The following is a 22152-nucleotide window of genomic DNA, read 5'->3' as shown; positions in this document are numbered from 1 at the left end:
AGTAAATAGTAAAAGGGAAAATTATAAACCCAAAGTATTTTTATTATTTCCATATTAAATGCAATTGCAGTAAAATTCCTGAGATTTGAGAACAAGAGACAGGTAAAGTATTGGAAAAAATTCATATCCTTATGTTTCAAAGGGAAAAGCAGCAAAAGTGGCAATTAAGAAAACTTTCCTAACTTTACTTTGAGATTCAGATCTTTTATTAGGGGCCGTAACAAAATGGTAATCATCACTGTCTCACAGGTTGGTGATTATTCTTATGTTTCCAAGTGTGTATTGTTGAGATAATATGACCTGAATGCAAAATTGATTTTCATAGAGAAAAGCCATATACTTTCTATATCTTCCCTTAAGTAAACTTGCTATGGTGTAAGTAAATTACTTCCTACAATAGAAGATGTTAGAACTTGGAAAACTATTCATTTTTATGTGTTAATTTATGCATTGACCTCCTGATAACTATGTTAGGATTTTGGGAAAACAAGGTAAGTGATATTTCTTCAAAGAGGTGTTCGGAATAAAAATGATGAACCTTTTTCTTGATTAGTGCCACATATATCAAAACTATGTGAATTTATTTTAACCCTCAAAACAAATTAAGTTGTTGTGTATCTGCTTTTTTTTAATCTTAGGTATTATGGGATATAAAATGTTATTTTAATTAATATCTTATATTTGTAAAGCTATAAGTTGTTCCCTAGATAATGTTAAGTGGGAAATAACATACACACATACACAGATTCAAAGAGAAACATGCAGAAGGTCATTCAGAAAAGTTTCACTAAAGCAGACCAAAATTAGAGCATAGGATTCAATGTAGATGGTGGTGTATATGGTGAACAGTCCTGAAAGAGTCAAGGTTATCCTTTGCACCATTTGTAGTTTTGAAACCTTAGACTGGGTGTTCCTCAAAACTGGTAGAAAACACTGAATGAAATTGTTGTTTCTATTTACTAAAGACGAGGAATAATTTTGAAAGTACTCGACAAGAGGTAGAGCGATTGATGCAGAGGATGAAATCTGCCAATCAAGATTACAGGCCACCCAGCCAGTGGACAATGGAAGGCTACTTGTATGTCCAGGAGAAACGTGAGTTGCAAAGATGTAAATTAATGTCTCATAAGATTAACATTCTGTTTCTATGAGACGTAAGTTGGTTACTTGCTTTTCCTTCAAGAAGGAAGACTAAAATTCCTAACAGCTTTATCCTATATGGTCTGCTTGGCCAGCGACTATCACTGAATGTGGAAGTTTTTCCACTTTTCACCATTGGATTCTCTAAGCTGGTATGTTGTTAAACTTGGAACTTAGAATTTTCATGATGATACCGTAACATGAATTCAGTTTTAGAATTTAATTATGGTGTCTGATCTCAATGCAAAATTTCATGGAGAATTAAAACCCAAAGCCTTTATCAGATGAATCATCTTGGTGACTTTGGTAGTGCTTTTCCCCTTCAGCAGCATTATTTCATTTAATTCTGTGCTCTGACAGTTTTCAGGAGTAAAACTGGTAATTACATAACATCAAACTGGCACTGTTTACTTCCTGGTATTGGGAAATAAGCTTCAGATCCAATAGAGCATTATTATAAGTGCCTCACTCTGAGAAAGTTTTTCTCACAAAAGTTAATAAAAGCCATTCAAACTTGTATAACTAGGGTCCTTTTTTGTCATTAAGTGGAACGAGCGATTAAATTAACTCTCTGTTTCAAACCAGAATGCCCTAAAGCACTCTCTTACTCGTGTTGAAGGAACAGTTGTTTGCATTTCCAGTACATCATGGGCCAGGGTCTTCATAAAACACAGAATCACGCGCGTGGATTGTGCAGTAATCTCAGATTGCTCTAAAAGTTGGTAAATGCCTATTTTCACTTTTTGTAGTTTTTCTCACATGTGTGGACTTGAAGATGACATGGAGTAACATTGCCCTAAGTCTCCCCATCTCTAGACAATAGATCCGGGTAGTTTTCTTGAAGACATTATAGTTAAAGGGTTTGAGATGTGGAAGCTGTAGATGTTGACTGTGAAAGTTTTGGGGGCATAATGCAAAATGATCACTAATATGCCAAGGTAGTTTATATTTGACATGATCAGATGATTGTCATTTGTTCCTTAACAGTACAGAAGCAGATAACAGTTTGATCCAGTAGTCTCAGCAAATAATTATTACTACATTGGTGATAGTGGGCTGCTGGCTCAGGGGATCTAGTTTCAGGATTTTCCCTCTCATAGCTATCTACCTTGCCCAGTCTACTGTTTTCAGATGTTAAAATGATGAATCGAATGTCCTGCCTTTATAGTCTATAATTAAAATATAATAAATAGGTTTTTCCAAAATTTCTTGAGAAAAGACCAATTCATTGATCATATATGCAAGAGTATATGGATTTAACTCAGGACCCTAAGAAAGATTCTGCATACTGAATAGTTTTTCCATATTTGAGAGGCTCAGTGTGAGGGTACATGGAGAGGAGCTTATACTGTGCCTAGTGGAGGAATATGTGGATAATGAGGCTTGTCAAATCTGCATCTGGTAGAGGAGGTGCGATCCTGTTGCCCAAAGATTTTTTATTCATTGCAGCTCAGCAATACTTTATTTCTTGAGGTCCCCCCTCACCCCTATTGTTAACACAGTTGCTAAAATCATTGTGGGTATACAATATCATGTTCTACTCAAAAAAGCTTTGGATTACCTAGCAAAATTCTTGTGTACATAATCTTCACATATGTCCTGTTCAGCCACGACTTGGTAGCCCATCCACTGGATGGTGCCAAAATTTGCTTACCTATTCCCCAGCTGTTGGACATTTGGATCATACTAAAAGCATAAGCCCTTTAATAATCTGGGGTCTGGATGCATAGACAGAATGCAGTGTTTTATGCACCTGTCTGATGTTGATATCTTTTATTCTCAGATACCTGACTTCTTCTCTGGGTCAGTCTGAAATGATCATAAAGCCCTCTGTGGCACTGACCTTTTCTCTGAGAGTTCCTATCCCTCTAACATCTGCTTTAGGCTACAGAACTCAGGTAAATCTTCAATTCCAGTGTTTCTGTAGCCTGGGACCAAATCTGTCTATCTCCTTAATACCCTGTGAACCCATACCTTCTCTCCATCTCCATAGTCTTGTGCTGGCCTCCTTGCTGTTCTTTTTTGCCTCCAGGCTTGTCGACCTCAGTCCGTTCTCAGAGAGCTTCCAGCAGCTTCCTCTGCAGTGCTTGCTTGGTTGTGCCTCTCCTGTGATGGCCGTGGTCAGGCATGGCATTCAAGGCTCCTCTCTATTTGTAGCATCCTCTCTTATCACATTCTTCCTGTTCCCCGGACAGCATCCATCTCCATTTTACTGTATATCTGCCTGTGCTGTTTTTATAGCTTTAGTGAGGCACACTTGGCATGCAATAAGTTGCACATATTTAAAATGTACTGTTTGATCAGTTTTGTCACATGTATCCACCTATGAAGCTATCACCACAGTCAACATAACACATGTATTCATCACTCTCAAAAGTGTTAATTTGCCTCACTGTAATCCCTCACTCCTTTCATTCCCACTTACCATCCTCACTTCTTCCTTTTGCCTAGGGATTTAAAAAGGAAAATGAATGGGATTATATGCTTTGGAATTATTTTTCTATGAGGAAAAAGTACTCATTTCTTCTAAGAAGAAGAAATTCATTCTAAGAAGAAGATTTCTTCTTAGAATCTTTGAGAGCATTTATATTAAGAAAATCTGACCATTTCACTAAGACACACTGATTGTGCTCTTGCTATCACTGAGTAAGTCTTGTGGAGAACAGAAGAGGAGGTGAAGAATATGGCTCCAAGATGTTTATTCAGTTGTGGGAGGTATAAGACAGATAAACTTACACAATTAGCAACCAGTGATCAATAGTAAATGTCAGAGCTATAAACTGATTGATAAATGGAGATGGATGTAATGGGATGGTAGCAGATGATTGCTATTTAGACACAGCACTCCACTTCATCTGAGTATGTGGTTTGTATGTTACCCACCTCCAGGTATACAGTGAATTGCATTCTGGTAGATTCCAGTTTAAGCAGGAAGAGCATGGGGTCCAGAGTCAGATAGAGCTATATTGGAATTTTATGCCACCTGTTAACTGGGTAATTCTGGGTAGGGAACTTTCTGAGCTCAGTCTCCTCATTTTTAAAAGAGGGATATTTATATCTAATCTCATAATAACATTGTAAGAATTAGAGATAATGTATATAGAATGTCTCTGTTATCAGTAGTGGTGCATAGTAATACCACTGTACTTCCAGGAGCCCTTACTGTTCTGTGCACTTTGTATTTATATCATTTAATTCTTACAACAACTCCTGAGAAGTATTGTTCCTCTAAAAGGAAGAACTCCAACCACATGCCCTCTTAATGAAGAAAGCAGCACCATCTGCTGCTCTTAAGCTTTATTTTCTTTTATGTAAAATGCTCTTTATAATGTCTGACTTTGAAAGTTTCTAGATAAAATGTTGACTCTTAGTAGGTATCCAGTGAATGTTAATTCCCTCCCAATCCACAGACATCATCTCAGCAACCTCAGATGATCACTGGATAAGATAATTAAACTTGTTTTGGTTTGCAACTTCAGAGCTGTAATAAATTTTATTTTCCCAGACTTTTTTTAGGGACTTCAGAATCACTTGCCTAAGAACATCTGCACTGGCCTGGTGCCAAGCAACTTTAAAGAAAGCAGCATGTGTGTGCAGCACACTTGAAGACCAAATGCATGGGGTTCTGAAGTTAACATAGAGGCAGGATGAAACATCTTGGGTCTAATAGGTCATCAGAGTGTTGTAGCAGCTTTATTTAAAAATTATAGCTAATATTGCTTCATAAATTGCTTCCTAAGTAGTAAAATCACTATAAGGATTTCTATCCAGCCACTCTCCACTAATCAACTGTAAGCCTTTAAGTATTTTACACCACATGTAACAGAGTTAGCAACAAGTATTATTAAGTATTACAGTGTGAAATAGTCCCAAAACAGAATTGAAGTTAATTGCAGTAATCCTTTGTGATTACCAAGTATAGCGCTGCACCCCATAATTTTAAAGTCTGGAGTGGTTTAAGTATTCAAGCTACATATGACACCAAAGGCACTATTATTACAGAAAAAAATTCAAATGGCTCATGAAACACTTTTCTCAAGAGGTGCATTTTTACAATTCTGTTTCTTGGTTTTGAATACATTGTTATAAAACCCAGCCAGCAATAACATTGTATATAATTGTTGCTAGAGAGATCCAGGTGTTAATCCAGACAGGACCCTGTGTGAAGAAGCTTTAGGCAACAAGCTCCACTTGCAACCCACTCAGCCCACTGGGGCACTTGGGTGCAAGATAATTGGCTTCCCTGTGGGAAAGATGAAGTCTTTTACCGAGGTCATGAAACAATTGAACTTGTGATTCATCTGTTTGCCCAGGTGAAGCAGCATCAACCAGTTTTTAAGGGGAACACTGGATGACAGAGTGGTATGCAGTGGGAAAGGGTTGCATACCCCAGCGAGGTTATATTTATGGGAAAAAGAAAGTGAACATTATACATGCATGCATGCTAAGTTGCTTCAGTTGTGTTTGACTCCTTGGACTGTAGCCCACCAGGCTCCTCTGTCCATGGGATTCTTCAGGCAAGAATACTGGAGTGGGTTGCCATGCCCTCCTCCAGGGGGTCTTCCTAACCCAGGAGACAAATGCACATCTCTTACGGCTCCTGCATTGGCTGGTGGGTTCTTTACCACTAGCACCATTGACCCTATGGTCTGTAAGCCCACAGGCTCCTCTGTCCAAGGGATTCTCCAGGCAAGAATACTGGAGTGGATTGCCTTTCCATTCTCCAGGGGATCTTCCTGACACAGGGATCGAACCTGAGTCTCCTGCATTGCAGGTGGATTCTTTAGTGTCTGAGACACCAAGGAAACCAACCCTTCATTTTAAAGAGAGATTTGAATTTAAATTTTTAGATTAGTGTTAAAAGGGAACAGCTCTGTGGTCAATAAAGTCTTAGAGAAAGATGAATAATTCATTCCTTCATCAAATCTTTATTGAAGAGCAACTATGTGTCTGGCCCTGTTCCAGGGATTAAGAATATGCTGTTCCACAGAACATCACTTGTTCCTTCTCTCATAGAGCTTTAGATTCTAGTTATGGATGCAGACAGTAAATAAGATGAATTAGTAAAGTGTTGATCATATACCTGTTAACTGTTGAGAAGAAAGTAAAGCAAAAAAAAAAAGAGAGAGATAAGAAATGAAATGTCATGGTGAAGGTGTTGTGATACTAGCTATGTCTACAGAAAGGGCCATTTAGGAAAAAACCTGAAGGAAGTTACAGTGTAAGTCATGCAGGCATCTGAAGGAAGAGTCATCCTGTGAGTGGAAATGCTCTGGGGTAGAAATGCATTCTCCATGTTCAGAGACCAGCAGGGCCCAGTGTAACTAGCATTGAGTGTAGGAGGCAAAAGGCAGTAAGACCAATAATATCCTTCTATCCAGATCATTTGGAGCCTTCGGTTTATATCTGGGGAGATGTGGGAAATGACTGGAGAGTTTTGAACAAAAGGATGAAATGACCTGGCTAAATTTTGAGCAGGGTATTTCTGGCAATTTTGAAAGTAGACGATAAAGGGAGATGTAAGGAGACCTGTTATAGCACCTCAGACTGTTCCTTCTCATCCTTCCCACATCCATGGGTAAACCACTTTCACAGACGAGATAACTGAAGCTGAGAGCTAAAGTAACTCTTGATTGTACCAAGTACATGTCAGAGCTGCAAATTAAGCCAAGTTGTCTGGTTGCAAGACACTCTACCCTACACCACTCTAGCTCCAGACTGGCCTTTCTCACTCACAGTAAGCGTACCTGACTTGCATGGTCTATGGAAACCCTCAGTTGTACTTCATAGCATCGAAAACTGCACAAACTTGGATGCAACTCATATGTTAACAGTCTGTATTGTTTGCTTCCTTTCATTAGGACCTCTTGGTTTTACATGGATTAAACATTATTGTACATATGATAAAGGAAGTAAAACTTTTACAATGAGTGTTTCAGAAATGAAGTCCAGTGGGAAAATGGTGAGTCATTTTTTTTTCTATTGTCTTTTAACTGAAATTGTTATTTAAGTAATGGAAATAAAAATCTTTTGCACGTATTTTTCTAATAAACGTGTTCACAATTTTTAAACATTGAAAAGTCACAAAAGTTTTCTCTCTAAAGACCTTGATGACTTAAAAAGAACAGCCAGTACTTCTCTTTCACTTTGGCCGTGAATCTTTATAAGCAGTTACATTACATGTACGGACACCTTGGTGGATGGCCTCTCACATTCCTGGCAGCAGAGTTGTTTGTGGTGTTGGTTTGCCAGCAGCCCACAGAGGTTGTCAGGGGCAGGTCGAGGCTCACGAAGTCCGCCTCTTTCTTCCCGGTGGTTTCCTGTGGGAGCCCGTGTTTGTCCCTGCATGCCACAGTCCCTGCAAGCACTGAGTCCTTCTTACTGAAATGCTGGCCAACAAAGTTTCTCAAAAGAAACCAGTGAGTGCTCATTTACCCCTGAAGTCAATCAGTCACTGAATGTCTCACACGGGCGGCGAACAGTACAAACTAAGAGTACTTTGTCTGCGGAAGTGCTGCCGAGTGCAGCACCTTTATTGCATGGAGTTTGCAGTCTTTTTGTGAGTTAAGATATGAATATGGCAGACGATGAGACCTACAAATAAGATGACTGAGCCATCATCTGCGAGTCCTAGAGCTGGAAGTTATCCTAAAGATTATTGAGGCTCGCCTCCTATCCTAAAGATTATTGAGGCTCACCTCCTTTTAACCAACTAGAAGATAAAGATGGTAGAAAGTAAGTGACTCCCCACCTAATTTGTGGTATAGATCATGGAGTAGTAAATGTTGACCTAATTTAGGCACACATTCAAATATATCAACTGAAACTTATTGTGCTTGGGCATTCAATAGAGTCTAATGATTCAAAGTGACATAAAGTAAAGGAGCACATACCAGAGAAAAAGAAATCTAAGATTGCTACCATCACGAGAAGTTGTTAACTGCTGTAATCACACCTTAGTTTCTACTCAAGTTTTTGTAAGAAAAGCTGTTGCCCAGAAGTGAGTTCATGTGACAGTAGTGAGATAATAAACAGACCAAGCCAGAGTTCTATTAATAAATCTATAAGATTTGTAACCAGAGACAATAGAATTAACCAGGCATTAGGTAAATATTCTCCTTAAAATTGAATGGCTTTTCAGGTATAGAAGAGAATTATGAATTGAGCTTATGTTGGATTCTGTGCAAAGAGGTTTAGTTCCAGAAGCAGGCTAGCAATGGGTTACCAGCAGAAGAATCACATGGTATGCATGATAGTAATAGCGCTATAACAAGTATCTACTAGAGCTTTATTATTTTGGTAACTCTCTTGAGATTTGGAGTCAACTGTCAGCTGTCATTTAATACTCCACAGCTCTGATTCAAATATATACACATTATAGTATAATGTAACATGATAAGTAAATGTTAAAGGGTGATAGGCACAGAATTCTCAGAATTCTTTGAATAAAACATATACATGTGATTAATTTATTAATAAATGGTTTGGTGTATTACAGTTAGGAAGTTAACATTAGCCAGACATCTTTGTATTAATATTTATTGAAACAGGGCATAATTTTGATCTTTATACATAAACTGTACTCTAAGTTATTTTAATATGGAAACTTTAGATGGTATATTTAATATATTTCAGTTCACTCTGTCATCATGTCAAAAATATGTTCCACCTCTTGTTTCAGAATGGCCTTGTTACTAGCTCACCAGAAATGTTTAAATTAAAATCTTGTATCCGACGAAAGACAGATTCAATTGATAAACGATTCTGCTTTGACATAGAAGTGGTCGAAAGGTTTGAAATTTTCACTTTGTATTTTTTAATTTGGTTTAGATTAATGTTTTTCTGTGTATAGCTATAAATATTAAACAGCATAAAGTGCTTGTTTTTGAGTCTCTTTTTAAAAAAGCAGTATATGTTTAATTCATTCTCTCACTTGTTTATTCAATAAATATGGATTACATGATGCTTTCAAAAAAATAAACTAGACACAGAGTGCTACCAAAGGGTAATGTCACGCAGTGAAGAATCTGAAAAATCGTGTAAATGACTGTCTTGTTCAAAAGCACACATTGTGGACTAAGTTCCCCTTCCCAGTGAAGGAACCTGACAGCATTGTTCATGGCTCCTGGGCCAGCCTTTCTGTATGGTTTTGAAACCTAGGGGCTTTGTGCCAAAGTATAAAAAAAGACACTGCTGCATTTGCCGTAAGCTTCCTTCGGCCACTGAAATTCCATGCCTTCCATGCACACAGCACTGTTCTGGGCATTCTTAGTCACAGGATATTGGGAGAGACATAAAGGTTGTGCAGCCAAGCTCGTCATCTAATGGAACTGGTTAGCTGTACTCATTTATCATTTCAAGTAGAGTAGAAACAAAGTCAGGAAAAGTATGTAAGTATGTTTCTTGATCTCTGTGGTATTCCGTAATATATTCTTCCCCTGTATTACCACCATGCTTCTGAATACTCTAGCTTTGCGTGTGAATATATACCACATATATATATATAACACTCTGACATACTGTATACACTGTTATATATCATAGCTTACATATACTATAGATTATAATTATTTAGTAGGACATGGCTCCATTTTTATGCTTCTTTAAAACAGTGTTAGCTGTTTTGGCCTTGTGTTCTTATACTTTGTAGATCTGCTGAGCAAGTTTACTTTTCTCTCCAAAAATTCCTTTGGGATTTTTGACTGGAGTTCTATTAAGTTGTTAATTAAACAATGGTGAATTGAACTCTCCCTAAGATTTTATATATCTTTTTTTCCCCCATTTTGTTTTTGGGTGTCTTCTTTTCATTGAAACTTTGAATAGGATTCTTTCATTAGTAGAAACTCATTTTTGTTTTATGGTTGAAACTGCTGTGGAAAGACTAGTAATTTTTTTATATATCAATCTATGTCCATTGGTTTTAATAATTTTGTGATAGGAACGTCTTGATTTTCTGTCTAGATGAATACTAACATATTAGTGATTTTTCTTTTCTTTTTGCAGTGCTTTCTAGATATATAACCTTGGAGCACACTGTTAAACCCTGTGCTTCAGTTGTTTTCATCTGTAAAACAAGGCTAGTCACTATGCACATCAAAGGGTTGTTGTGAGGAATAAATAGGTTAATGAAGGAGGCATAACAGTGCCTGGCACACAATAAACAGCCTACAAGTAATGTTGTTATTACTGCTATTTTAAACTGGCTTAGATTACCCAAAATAAAATTACTTTAATCTTTATAATCAGTTTCTCCATTTCTTATCAATATAATGATCCATTTTCCTGTAACCATGAAGACATATCCCTTTGTTACAGTTTTAGCTCATTCTAGGCTTGTAATTGGCTTCCCCATTATACAATATTTAAATGAGATTGCCTTCTTGTTTACCTTGTCACAGAGCCCTCTAAGTTTCTGTTTATCCTATGAACAGCTTGCACAGTTCATTAGGTTAATTTCACTTTTTTCCTGGATTTTCTGTCTTTGTCTTCATATTGATTTCATCTCTCCCTTTGCTTGCTCTTTCTTGAAGCACATCCTCAAGTAGTTATTTCAGAATGGGTACATGGGAGAGAGTTGTTTTCTAAAGTGTTAATGGTAATACTGTGATCATTGTATAAACACTTTGGTCTTATTGTCTTCTGTAAAATTAACTAGTTATAGTATAAGGCTTCTCATATTGCTATATGAAACTGAAGTGGTTCAGTCATGTCCGACTCTTAGCGACCCCAGGGACTGTAGCCTACCATGCTCTTCCGTCCATGGGATTTTCCAGGCAAGAGTACTGGAATGGGTTGCCATTTCTTTCTCCAGGGGATCTTCCCAACCCAGGGATTGAACCCAGGTCTCCCACATTGTAGACAGATGCTTTATTGTCTGAGCCACCAGGGAAGTTCACATTGCTATATATTCATTGTAATTATTTTTAGTGACTAGATGATAATACCCTGGGTCATATTCTTAATTATTCACATCTTATGGAATGTTTAGGTGGTTTTGAAGTTTAATGACTGTGGCTCTGTCATCCTTTTCAGTCATTTTAGGGGAAGTAGTTTGAGACCAGCCTCCTTCAGACAGTCTTATACCTAAAACACTTAGGATTTCTTTTCAATTTTTTAATTTCTTTTTTTTTCTCTCCTATCTATATTATTTTCTCTTTTTTCTCTTTCCTGCTTTTTCTTCAAATTTTAATTTATTTTAACTAAGAATTTAAATAAACAGCATATGTTTAAAGGCATAAATAAGTGAATTGAATATATATAATACTTATTTTTAATAGGCATGGGATCATCACATTGCAAGCCTTTTCAGAAGCTAATCGAAAACTCTGGCTTGAAGCCATGGATGGAAAGGAACCGGTAGGAATACGACACATTCTCTAATTTTGATTCTATTGTTCTAATAATTGCAAAGTACATATAAAAAATTTATATGCCTCTATATAGTATATTTGAAAATATTAAAATAGCAAATCAGGAGTAGAGACTCTTACTGTTTTCTAATGTTGTGTCACTGGCACATAACAACAACTTTTGAATTTATTTTTCAGGGAGACTTCTAGGACTAATTTAAAACCCTAAAATTACTTTCAAAAAGTAATTTTATTTGGCTACATTGATTGGATTGCTTTATTTTGCTAGTTCTTGAGTGTCTACTCTTTGCAAGGCCAGTGTGAGGTTTGCAAGGCCAGTGTGATCAGCATGATGAACAAATTTCAGGGTAACCTAGACCACGGGTTAGAAGTCTCCTTTGATAAAACTGTTTGTAACTTGACATTTCCCTCAATCCAGATCCCCATTTTTCTAATAGATATTTTGATGTTGACATAAATTTACTTGAAATGATCAGGGAGGCGTATATAAAAAAGGGAATACGCCACTGATGACGTCTGTGACGCACGGCACTGAGGGCTTAGAGGGATGAGTGCACAGAGCCAGTAGAAGACACCAGCCTGTCCCTTGAAAACTGTCTTTTAAATGGCAAAGAACTTGTGAAAAGTGCCTGTGCAACAGCAGAGCTACACAAAGTGTGGACCCTAGATTTTGAATCTGTCCTACCAACTATTACCAAGCTACACTGAGTACAAAGATTATGATTAAGGATCTGGAAAATTTTGTAGCAATTAGGAGTCATTTTACATCTGTTGAATTTAATAATAAAAAAATTTAGACTGTCTATTCTTGATTGTTTATTACATTTACTTTTTTTTTTTTTTTTTTTTTATAATTTACAAAATTATCTGTCAGTGACAGATTAAAAATTAAAAACAAAGCAACTTGTCTCTTTACTAATAGTTGCTAATAGTTGAGAGGCAAGCCCTGACCTACAGGAAATTTAGAAGACAGTGTGATAGCTTAAGAAGCACAAGTTAGGGTACATGCTGAGAAAAAACGTTAAGCAGGTAATTTGAGGAGGAAACAATCAGGTGCATCCGTCATGAGGTACTTCCTGGAGAAGGGAGATGGTGCCTCGTGTTGGATAATGGAATGAAATGCTTAGATCAGAGGGAAAGGGGTAAACCTTTGCCCAGGGCAGGACAGCAAGGGAGGAAAAGGAGTGGGAGGCAAGACTGGAGGAGGGCATTGTGCACACAGTAGTGGTAGGACCTTGAAGTCAAGACACTCTGTTTCTATATCACTGAACCAGTACCACCCTGGTCATTATCTGTTGTGGCTCCTTAACTGCAGATGACTGGCTGACTTCTTTTGTTTTTTAGATTTATACCCTGCCTGCAATTATTAGCAAGAAAGAAGAAAGTAAGTTGTTTTAATAATTATTTGAAATGTTATCATGTAGATTTTTTTTTTTTTTTTTTTTTAGTTGAAGTAAACGGCAGTCCACTCCAGTATTCTTGCCTGGGGGATCCCATGGAAAGCCTGGCGGGATACAGTCCGTGGGGTCTCAAAGAGTCAGACAGGACTGAGCAACTAAACCACAACAACAAAAATAACAAATTAGTTTCAGCTATACAACAAAACAATTAATTTCTGTATAAACTGTAAAGTGATTACTGCAGTAAGTCTAGTACCATCTGTCACCATAAAGTTGTCCTCCAGCCTCCAACCCCTTCCCTCTGATAACCATGAATCTGAGTTTGGTTTCTTTTTTGTTTGTTTTATTTTTTTATATTCCACATATAAGTGAAATCGTATGGTATTTGTCCTTCTCTGACTTATTTCACTTAACAAAATGCCTTTGAGTTCCCTCCATATTGTTGCAAATGGCAAACAAAAAATTTCCTTTTTTATAGCCGAGCAGTAGTCCATTTTGTGTATATACCTTATCTTCTTTATCCAATTCTCCCATCAGTGTCAATTTAGGTTGTGTCCATATCTTAGCTATTGTAAATAATGCCACAATGAATATAGAGATGGATATATCTTTTCAAGTTAGTATTTTTCATTTTCTTTGGATAAATACCCAGAAGAGGTATAACTTGATCTTATGGTAGTTTGTTCTTAAACCTTGAGGAACCTTTGTACTATTTTCCGTAGTTGCTGCTCCAGTATACATTCCTACCGATAGTGTACAAAGTTTCCCTTCTCTCCACATTCTCTGTAAAACTTCTTTTTTTGTCCTTTGGATAATAGCCATTCTAGCAGGTGTGAGTGATATCTCATTTTGATTGCATTTCTCTGATGATTAGTGGTGTTAAATGTCTTTTCATGTGCCTATTAGCCATCTGTGTGTGTTTTGAATAAAATATATAAATCCTCTGCCCATTTTTAAGTAAGTTGTTTTTTACTATTCAACTGTTTGAGTTCTTTATATATTTTTTTATATTTACCCCTTATCATATATATGATTTGCAAATATTTTCCCCTCATTCAGTAGATCACCAATACATTTTGTTGATGATTCCCTTTGCTGTACAGAAGCTATTCAGTTTCATATAGGCCCACTTGTTGATTTTTGCTTTTGTTGCCTTTGCTTTTGAGGTCAGATCAAAAAAATTCCATGTCAACACATACTAAGGAGCTTACTGCCTACATTGTTTTCTAGAATTTTTATGGATTCAGGTCTTATGTTTAAGTTGTAATCCATTTCAATTTGATTTTTTGTGCGTGGTACTATATTCATTTCTTTGCAAGTGTCTGTCCAGTTTTCCAAGCACCATTTATTGAGGAGGCTGCCTTTTATCGTTTTATATTCTTGACTCCTTTGTCATAAATTATTTATCCATGAATATATGGGTTTATTTTTAGACCCTTTACTCTCTTCCATTGATTTGTGTCTGTATTTATGCCCTTACCATACTCTTTTGACTACTGTAACTTTGCAGTTTACTTTGAAATCAAGGAGTTTGGTACCTCCAGCTTTATTTATTTATTTACTCATTTAGGGGTTTGTTTTTCTGATGATTCTTTTTTTGTCTGAAATCTGCCTTATCAGATTCTTTCATGGTTCCATAAAATCATTGATTATTAGTTCTAATTCTGTGGTAAATGCCTTTGGTAGTTTGATAGGGATTGCACTGAATCTGTGAATTGCGTTGGCTAGTATGATCATTTTAATGATATTACTTTTTCCCATTTATAAGTGTGGTATACCTTTCCATTTGTGTCATCTTTAATTTCTTTCATCAGTGTCTTAGAGTTTTCAGTGTATGTCTTTTACCTCTTTGCTTAAATTTATTCCAGGGTGTTCCTTTTTTATGTAGTTGTAAATGTGATTGTTTTCTTAATTTCTTTTTCTGATATTTTGTAATGAGTTATAGGAATACAGCAGATTTCTGTATATTGATTTTGTATGATGAAACTTTACTGAATTCATGTGTTAGTTCTAAGAGGTGGGTTTTTTTTTTTTTTTTTTTTTTTTGGTGGACTCTATAGTTTGTTTTTTCTATATAGTATCATGTCATCTGCAAATACTGACATTTTTTCATCTTCCTTTCCAGTTGGGATTCCTGTTATTTCTTTTTTCCCCTAACTGCTGTGGCTAGGACTTCCAATATTATATTGAATAAAAGTAGTTACAGTGAGCATTCTTCTATATAGTTCATAATCTTAAAGGAATACCTTTCAGCTTTTTACCAATGAGTATGATATTATCTGTGGGCTTGTCATATATAGCCTTTATTATGTCAAAATATGTACCTTCTCTGCCCACTTTGTTGAGAGTGTTTATCATAATAAGATGCTGAATTTTGTGAAATGCTTTCTCTGCATCTATGGAGACAGTCTACATTTTTTATGATTCATTTTGTAAGTATGAGTATCATGTTTATTGATTTGTAGAAGTTGAACAAGCTTTGCATCCTTAGAACAAATCTCACTTGATGATCATGATCATCCTTTCCTTTTTTTTTTTTTTTCTTTTTTTTTTTTTTCCTTTTTATTTTATTTTCCTCTTTATTTTAATTTCATATGTGATTGAATTCAGTTTGGCTTTCCAGGTGGCACTAGGGTTAAAGAACCTGCCTGCCAATGCAGGAGACACTAGAGAGGAGGGTTCAAAACCTCGGCCAGGAAGATCCCCTGGAAGAGGGCATGGCAACACACTCCAGTATTTTTACCTGGAGAATCCTATGGACAGAGGAGCCTTGTGGGCTACAGTCCATAGGGTCACAAAGAGTTGGGCATAACTACCACACAGTCATGAAGCAACCTAGCATGCAGCATATACGAATTCAGTTTGCTAATATTTTGTTGAAGACTTTTACATCTATTTTCATTGGAGATGTTGGCCTGTAATTTTCCTTTTTTATGTGTCCTTGTCTGTTTTTGTTATCAGGATAATGCTGGCTTTATAAAATGAGTTTGGAAATGTTCTGCCTTCTTTACTCTTTGGATTAGTTTGAGGATAGATATTCAGTCTTTGAATGTTTGATAAAATTCACAGGTGAAACTGTCTGATGCTGTACTTCTGTTTGTTGGGATTTTTTTTTTTTTTTTGCAATCTCTTTACTAATAATCTATCTATTCAGATATTTTATTTCTTTATATTTCAGTCTTGAAGGTTATATGTTTCTAGGAATTTATCCATTTGATCTAAGTTATCCAATTCCTGTGCCCCAACCAGTAATGCTGAAGAAGCTAAAGTTGAAGTCTTCTATGAAGACCTACCGGAGAAGGCAATGGCACCCCACTCCAGTACTCTTGCCTGGAAAATCCCATGGATGGAGGAGCCTGGTAGGCTTCAGTCCATGGGGTCGCTGAGTCGGACATGACTGAGCGACTTACTTTCACTTCTTACTTTCATGCATTGGAGAAGGAAATGGCAACCCACTCTAGTGTTCTTGCCTGGAGAATCCCAGGGACGGCGGAGCCTGGTGGGCTGCCGTCTACGGGGTCACACAGAGTCGGACACGACTGAAGAACTAACACCCCAAAAAGATGGATTTTTCAATATAGCGGACTGGAATTCAAAAATGGGAAAACAGATACCTGGAGTAACAGGCAAATTTGGCCTTGGAGTACAGAATGAAGCAGGGCAAAGGCTAGCAGAGTTTTGCCAAGAGAACGCACTGGTCATAGAAAACACCCTCTTCCAACAACACAAGAGAATACTTTACAAATGGACATCACCAGATGGTCAATACTGAAATCAGATTGATTATATTCTTTGCAGCCAAAGATGGAGAAGCTCTATACAGTCAGCAAAAACAAGACCAGGAGCCTACTGTGGCTCAGATCTTGAACTCCTTATTGAAAATTCTGATTCAAATGAAAAAAGTAGGGAAAACCACCAGACCATCCAGGCATGACCTAACACAAATACCTTACATTATACAGTGGAAGTGACAAATAGATTCAAGGAATTAGATCTAATATACAGAGTGCTTAAAGAACTATGGATGGAGGTTCATGACATTGTACAAAGGCAGTGATCAAGACCATCCCCAAGGAAAAGAAATGCAAAAAGGCAAAACGGTTGTCTGAGGAGGCCTTACAAATAGCTGAGAAAAGAAGAGAAGCTAAAGGCAAAGGAGAAAAGAAAAGATATACCCATCTGAATGCAGAGTCCCAAATAATAGCAAGGAGAGGTAAGAAAGCTTTCCTCAGTGATCAGTGCAAAGAAATAGAGAAAACAGTAGAATGGGAAAGACTAGAGATCTCTTCAAGAGAATTAGAGATACCAAGGGAACATTTCATTCAAAGATGGGTGTAATAAAGGACAGAAATAGTATGGACCTCACAGAAGCAGAAGATATTAAAAGGAGGTGACAAGAATACACAGAAGAGCTATACAAAAAAAAGATCTTCATGACCCACATAACCATGATGGTGTGATCACTCACCTAGAGCCAGACATCCTGGAATGTGAAGTCAAGTGGGCCTTAGGAAGCATCACTATGAACAAAGCTAGTGGAGGTGATGGAATTCCAGTTGAGCTACTTCAAATCCTAAGCAGTGGTGCTATGAAAGTGGTGCACTTAATATGCCAGCAAATTTGGAAAATTCAGCAGTGGCCAAAGGACTGGAAAAGGTCAGTTTTCATTCCAATCCAATGCCAAAGAATGTTCAAACTACTGCACAGCTACACTTATCTCACACACTAGCAAAGTAATGCTCAAAATCCTCCCAGCCAGGCTTCAACAGTATATGAACTGTGAACTTCCAGATGTTCAAGCTGGATTTAAAAACAGCAGAGGAACCAGAGATCAAATTGCCAACATCCACTGCATCATCGAAAAAGCAAGAGAGTTCCAGAAAAACATCTACTTTTGCTTTATTGACTATGCCAGAGCCTTTGATTTTGTGGATCACAACAAACTGGAAAATTTTTAAAGAGATGGGAATACCAGACCACCTTACCTGCCTCCTGAGAAATCTGTATGCAGGTCAGGAAGCAACAGTTAGAACTGGACATGGAAAACAGACTGGTTCCAAATAGGAAAAGGAGTACGTCAAGGCTGTATATTATTACCTTGCTTATTTAACTTACATGCAGTGTACATCATGTGAAATGCCAGCCTGGATGAATCATAAGCTAGAGTCATGATTGCCGGGAGAAATATCAATAATCTCAGATACGCAGATGATACCACCCTCATGGCCGCAAACAAAGAGGAACTAAAGAGCCTCTTGATGAAAGTGAAAGAGGAAAGTGAAAAATTTGCCTTAAACTCAGCATTCAGAAAACTGAGATCATGGCATCTGGCCCATCACTTGATGTGTAAACAGTGGAAACACTGAAAGACTTTAATTCTGGGGGCTCCAAAATCACTTCAGATGGTGACTGCAGCCATGAAATTAAAAGACGCTTGCTCCTTGGAAGAAAAGCTATGACTAACCTAGACAGCTTATTAAAAAGCAGAGACATTATGTTGCAGACAAAGGTCCATCTAGTCAAAGCTATGGTTTTTCCATTAGTCATATATGGATGTGAGAGTTGGACCATAAAGAAACCTGAGCGCCTAAGAATTGATGCTTTTGAACTGTGGTGTTGGAAAAGACTCTTGAGAGTCCCTTAGACACCAAGGAGATCCAACCAGTCCATCCTAAAGGAAATCAGTCCTGAACATTCATTGAAGGGACTGATGTTGAAGCTGAAACTCCAATACTTTGGCCACCTGATGCGAAGAGCTGACTCATGGGAAAAGACCCTGATGCTGGGAGGGATTGAGGGCAGGAGGAGAAGGGGACGTCAGAGGATGAGATGGTTGTATGGCATCACTGACTCGATGGACATGAGTTTGAGCAAGCTCTGAGAGTTGGTGATGGACAGAGAGGCCTGGCGTGCTGCAGTCTGTGGAGTCGCAAAGAGTCAGACACACCTGAGCAACTGAACTGAACTGATCCAATTTGTTGTCATATTATTGTTCTTAGAAGACCCCCATGATTCTTTGTATTTCTTTAGTATCACTGCAATTTCTCCTTTTTTTATTTCTCGCTTTGTTTGAGCCTTCTCTTATTGGTTAGTCTAACTAAAAGTTTGTCATCTTTGTTTATCTTTTCAGTGAACTAGCTCTTGATTTTTATCTTTTTTATTATTATAGTTTTAGCCTCTGTTTTATTCATTTCCACATTAATCTTTATGATTTTCTTCCTCCTCTTACCTTTGGACTTCGTTTTTCTTTTTCCAGTTAGATTGTTTGAGATTTGTCTTTTTTCTTTAAGTAGGCCTGACTTCCCTCTTCCAGGACTTAGTTGGTGGTCCAGTAGTTACGAATCCACCTTCTAATGCAGGGCATCCAGATTTGATCCCTGGTCGGGGTACAAATATCCCATATTCTGCAGGGCAGCTAAGCCCACTCACCGTGACTACTGAGCCCCTGTAGTCTAGAACCTGTGAGCCACAAATGAAGATGACCACTCGCCATAGTGGTCATCTTAGTGAAGACCCAGGGCAGCCAAAAGTAATAGTTTTTAAAAAATTGCTTTTGCCTTGTCTCAGATTTTGAAATGTTGTATTTCTGTTTCCATTTTTAAAATTAGTTTTGATTTCCCCTCGGATTTCTTCATTGACATTGGTTGCTCAGTAGTGTGTTACCTAATCTCCACATATTTGTGATTTTTTTCAGTTTTCTCTTAGTTCTAGCTTCATACCATTGTGGTTATAAAAAATGTTTGACATGATTTCAGTCTGCTTAAATTTATTGAAATTTGTCTTGTTGCTTGACATGTAATACATCCTGGAGAATGTTCCATGTGTACTTGAGAACAATGTATATTCTGCTGCTTTTGGATAGAATGTTCTATACATTATCTATAAATATAGCTGATCTAATATGTTAAGGCCAATGTTCTCTTAATAATTTTCTGTCTGAATGATCTGTCCATTCATGAAATCAGGGTGTTAGCGTTCCGTGCTATTATTGCATTCCTGTTATTTTTCTGCCCTTAGGTGGGTTAATATTTGCTTCCTATATTAAGGTGGTCTTGTATTAGTTAATGTATGTTCAAACATATTATGACCTCTTGTTGGATTGACTCCTTTATGCTTATGTAATGCCCTTCTTTGTCTCTTATTACAATCTGTGTTCTAACTTCTATTTTGTCTACTGTAAATATAGCTACACCAGCTTTCCTTTTGCTTCTGTTTGAAAGAAATATCTTTTTTCATCTCTTCACTTTCAATCTGTTTGTGTCCTCAGATCTAAATTGAGTCTCTTGTAGGCACTATATTATTGTGTGTTTTTAAAAATATGTTTAGCTGCTCTGGCTTTTGATCAGAAAGTTTTGTCCATTTAAATTTAAAGTAGTTATTAACAGGTATGTATTAATACTTCCTGTCATTTTGTGACTTGTTTTCTAGTTGTTTTTATAGTTTCTCTCTGTTCCTTTTTTCTCTGGTTCTCTTTCCTGTGATTTGATGACTTTTTTTCACATTATGTGTATATATTATCTTTAGTGTATGTACAATAGGTTTTTGGTTTGTGGTTTCTATGGAATTCATATATAAAAAACATATGTATGTATGTATGTATGTATGTATGTATAGTAATCTATTTTAAGCTGAGAGGAAGTTAAGTTTTAAAGCATTCTAAACATTAAAAACATTTTTAGTTCTCCCACCCTCATTTTATATTTTTGATGTTATATATTGTTTTTGTTTCTCTTAATTATTATAGTCATTGTTAATTTTACTTGTTTTTGCCTTTTAACCTTCATTCTAGGTTTATAAATGGTTAATTCACTAACTTTACTATATGTTTGCCTCTACTCATGAGATTTTGACTTTCTTATGTTTTCTTGTTACTATTTTATGGCTTTCTTTGTTATCTTGAAGTTCCTTTAACATTTCTTGTAAGGCAGATTTAGTGTTGATGATGTTTAGCCTTTACTTCTGTAGAAAACTATTTCTCCTTCCGTTCTGAATAGTCACCTTGCCTGTGGAGTATTTTTGGTTGAATGGTTTTTCTTTTCAGTACTTTCAATATATTATGCCATTCCCTGTGGCTTGTAAATTTTTTGCTAAGAAATCAGCTGATAGTCTTATGATGTTTCCCTTATATATAACAAGTTATTTTTTCTTCTTGCTTTTATGATTCTCTCCTTGTCTTAATGTTTGACATTTTAGTTATAATGTGCCTTTGTGTAGATCTCTTTGGGTTCATCTTACTTGGAATGCTCCATGCTTCCTCAACCTCAGTGTCTGTTCTTACCCCTAGTTAGGGATGTTTTTAGCCATTGTTTCTTGAACTAAATATTCTGCCTCTTTTTCTCTCTCTCTTCTCTTTCTGGGACCCCTACAATGAGGATGTTATTCCTCTTGATATTGTACCATGCTATTGCTAAGTCGCTTCAGTCGTGTCCGACTCTGTGCGACCCCATAGACGGAAGCCCACCAGGCTCCCCCGTCCCTGGGATTCTCCAGGCAAGAGCACTGGAGTGGGTTGCCATTTCCTTCTCCAATGCATGAAAGTGAAAAGTGAAAGGGAAGTCGCTCAGTCGTGTCCGACTCTTAGCGACCCCATGAACTGCAGCCCACCAGGCTCCTCCATCCATGGGATTTTCCAGGCAAGAGTACTGGAGTGCCTTCTCCGGATATTGTACCATAGGTCTCTTAAATACTTTTATTTCTTCTGATCTGTTACGATGAATTCCACTTTCCTGTCTTCCAGGTTGTTGATCCTTTCTGCTGCTTCATTTAGCCTGCTACTGAAACCCTCTAGTATATTTTTCTTTTCAGTTAGAGTATTCTTGAGGTCCATGATTTATTTTTGGTATTTACTTATATTTTCTATCTTTTTGTGGAAGTTCTCATTGTATTCATCTGTTCTTCCAAGAGATCATTGAGCATGTTTATGTTCATTAAACTATCAGGTAAATTACCTCCATTTCAGTGAGGGATTTTTTTCCTGAATTTTTGTCTTTTCTTTTGTTTGCGACACATTCCTCTGTTTTCTCATTTTGCTTGTCTCTCTGTGTTTGTTTCTACAAATTAGGCAAAGCAGTTACTTCTAGTCTTGTTGGAGTGACTTGTAGGAGATGAACCTTGTTTTTCAGCCTGCCCTAGCTCTTTTTTGTCTCTGGAGCATTTGTAATTATCTAAGTAGTTTAATTTTATTCTTGATAGGTCACTATCAGTGTTCCACAGAGAGGGATCTAGTTCACCACTTAGCTTTA

General features: G+C 37.0%; 1 protein-coding gene across 2 annotated transcripts in view; it reads left to right on the top strand.

The window, feature by feature from the left end:
- Window positions 1-22152, top strand: part of ARHGAP42 (Rho GTPase activating protein 42) — a 349579-nt gene that overhangs the window by 277434 nt on the left and 49993 nt on the right. For both annotated transcript variants that reach the window (XM_070803334.1, XM_070803335.1), the window contains 5 exons: window positions 966-1095; window positions 7002-7102; window positions 8822-8931; window positions 11418-11496; window positions 12855-12894. In XM_070803334.1, coding sequence (XP_070659435.1) covers window positions 966-1095; window positions 7002-7102; window positions 8822-8931; window positions 11418-11496; window positions 12855-12894 — 460 coding nt within the window. The remainder of the gene's footprint in view (window positions 1-965; window positions 1096-7001; window positions 7103-8821; window positions 8932-11417; window positions 11497-12854; window positions 12895-22152) is intronic.

The sequence above is a fragment of the Bos indicus genome, chromosome 15, assembly GCF_029378745.1.
Source record: "Bos indicus isolate NIAB-ARS_2022 breed Sahiwal x Tharparkar chromosome 15, NIAB-ARS_B.indTharparkar_mat_pri_1.0, whole genome shotgun sequence".
Taxonomy (NCBI): domain Eukaryota; kingdom Metazoa; phylum Chordata; class Mammalia; order Artiodactyla; family Bovidae; genus Bos; species Bos indicus.
The sequence above is the reverse complement of the archived record's forward strand: the minus strand, read 5'-3'. Positions and strand labels throughout refer to the sequence as shown.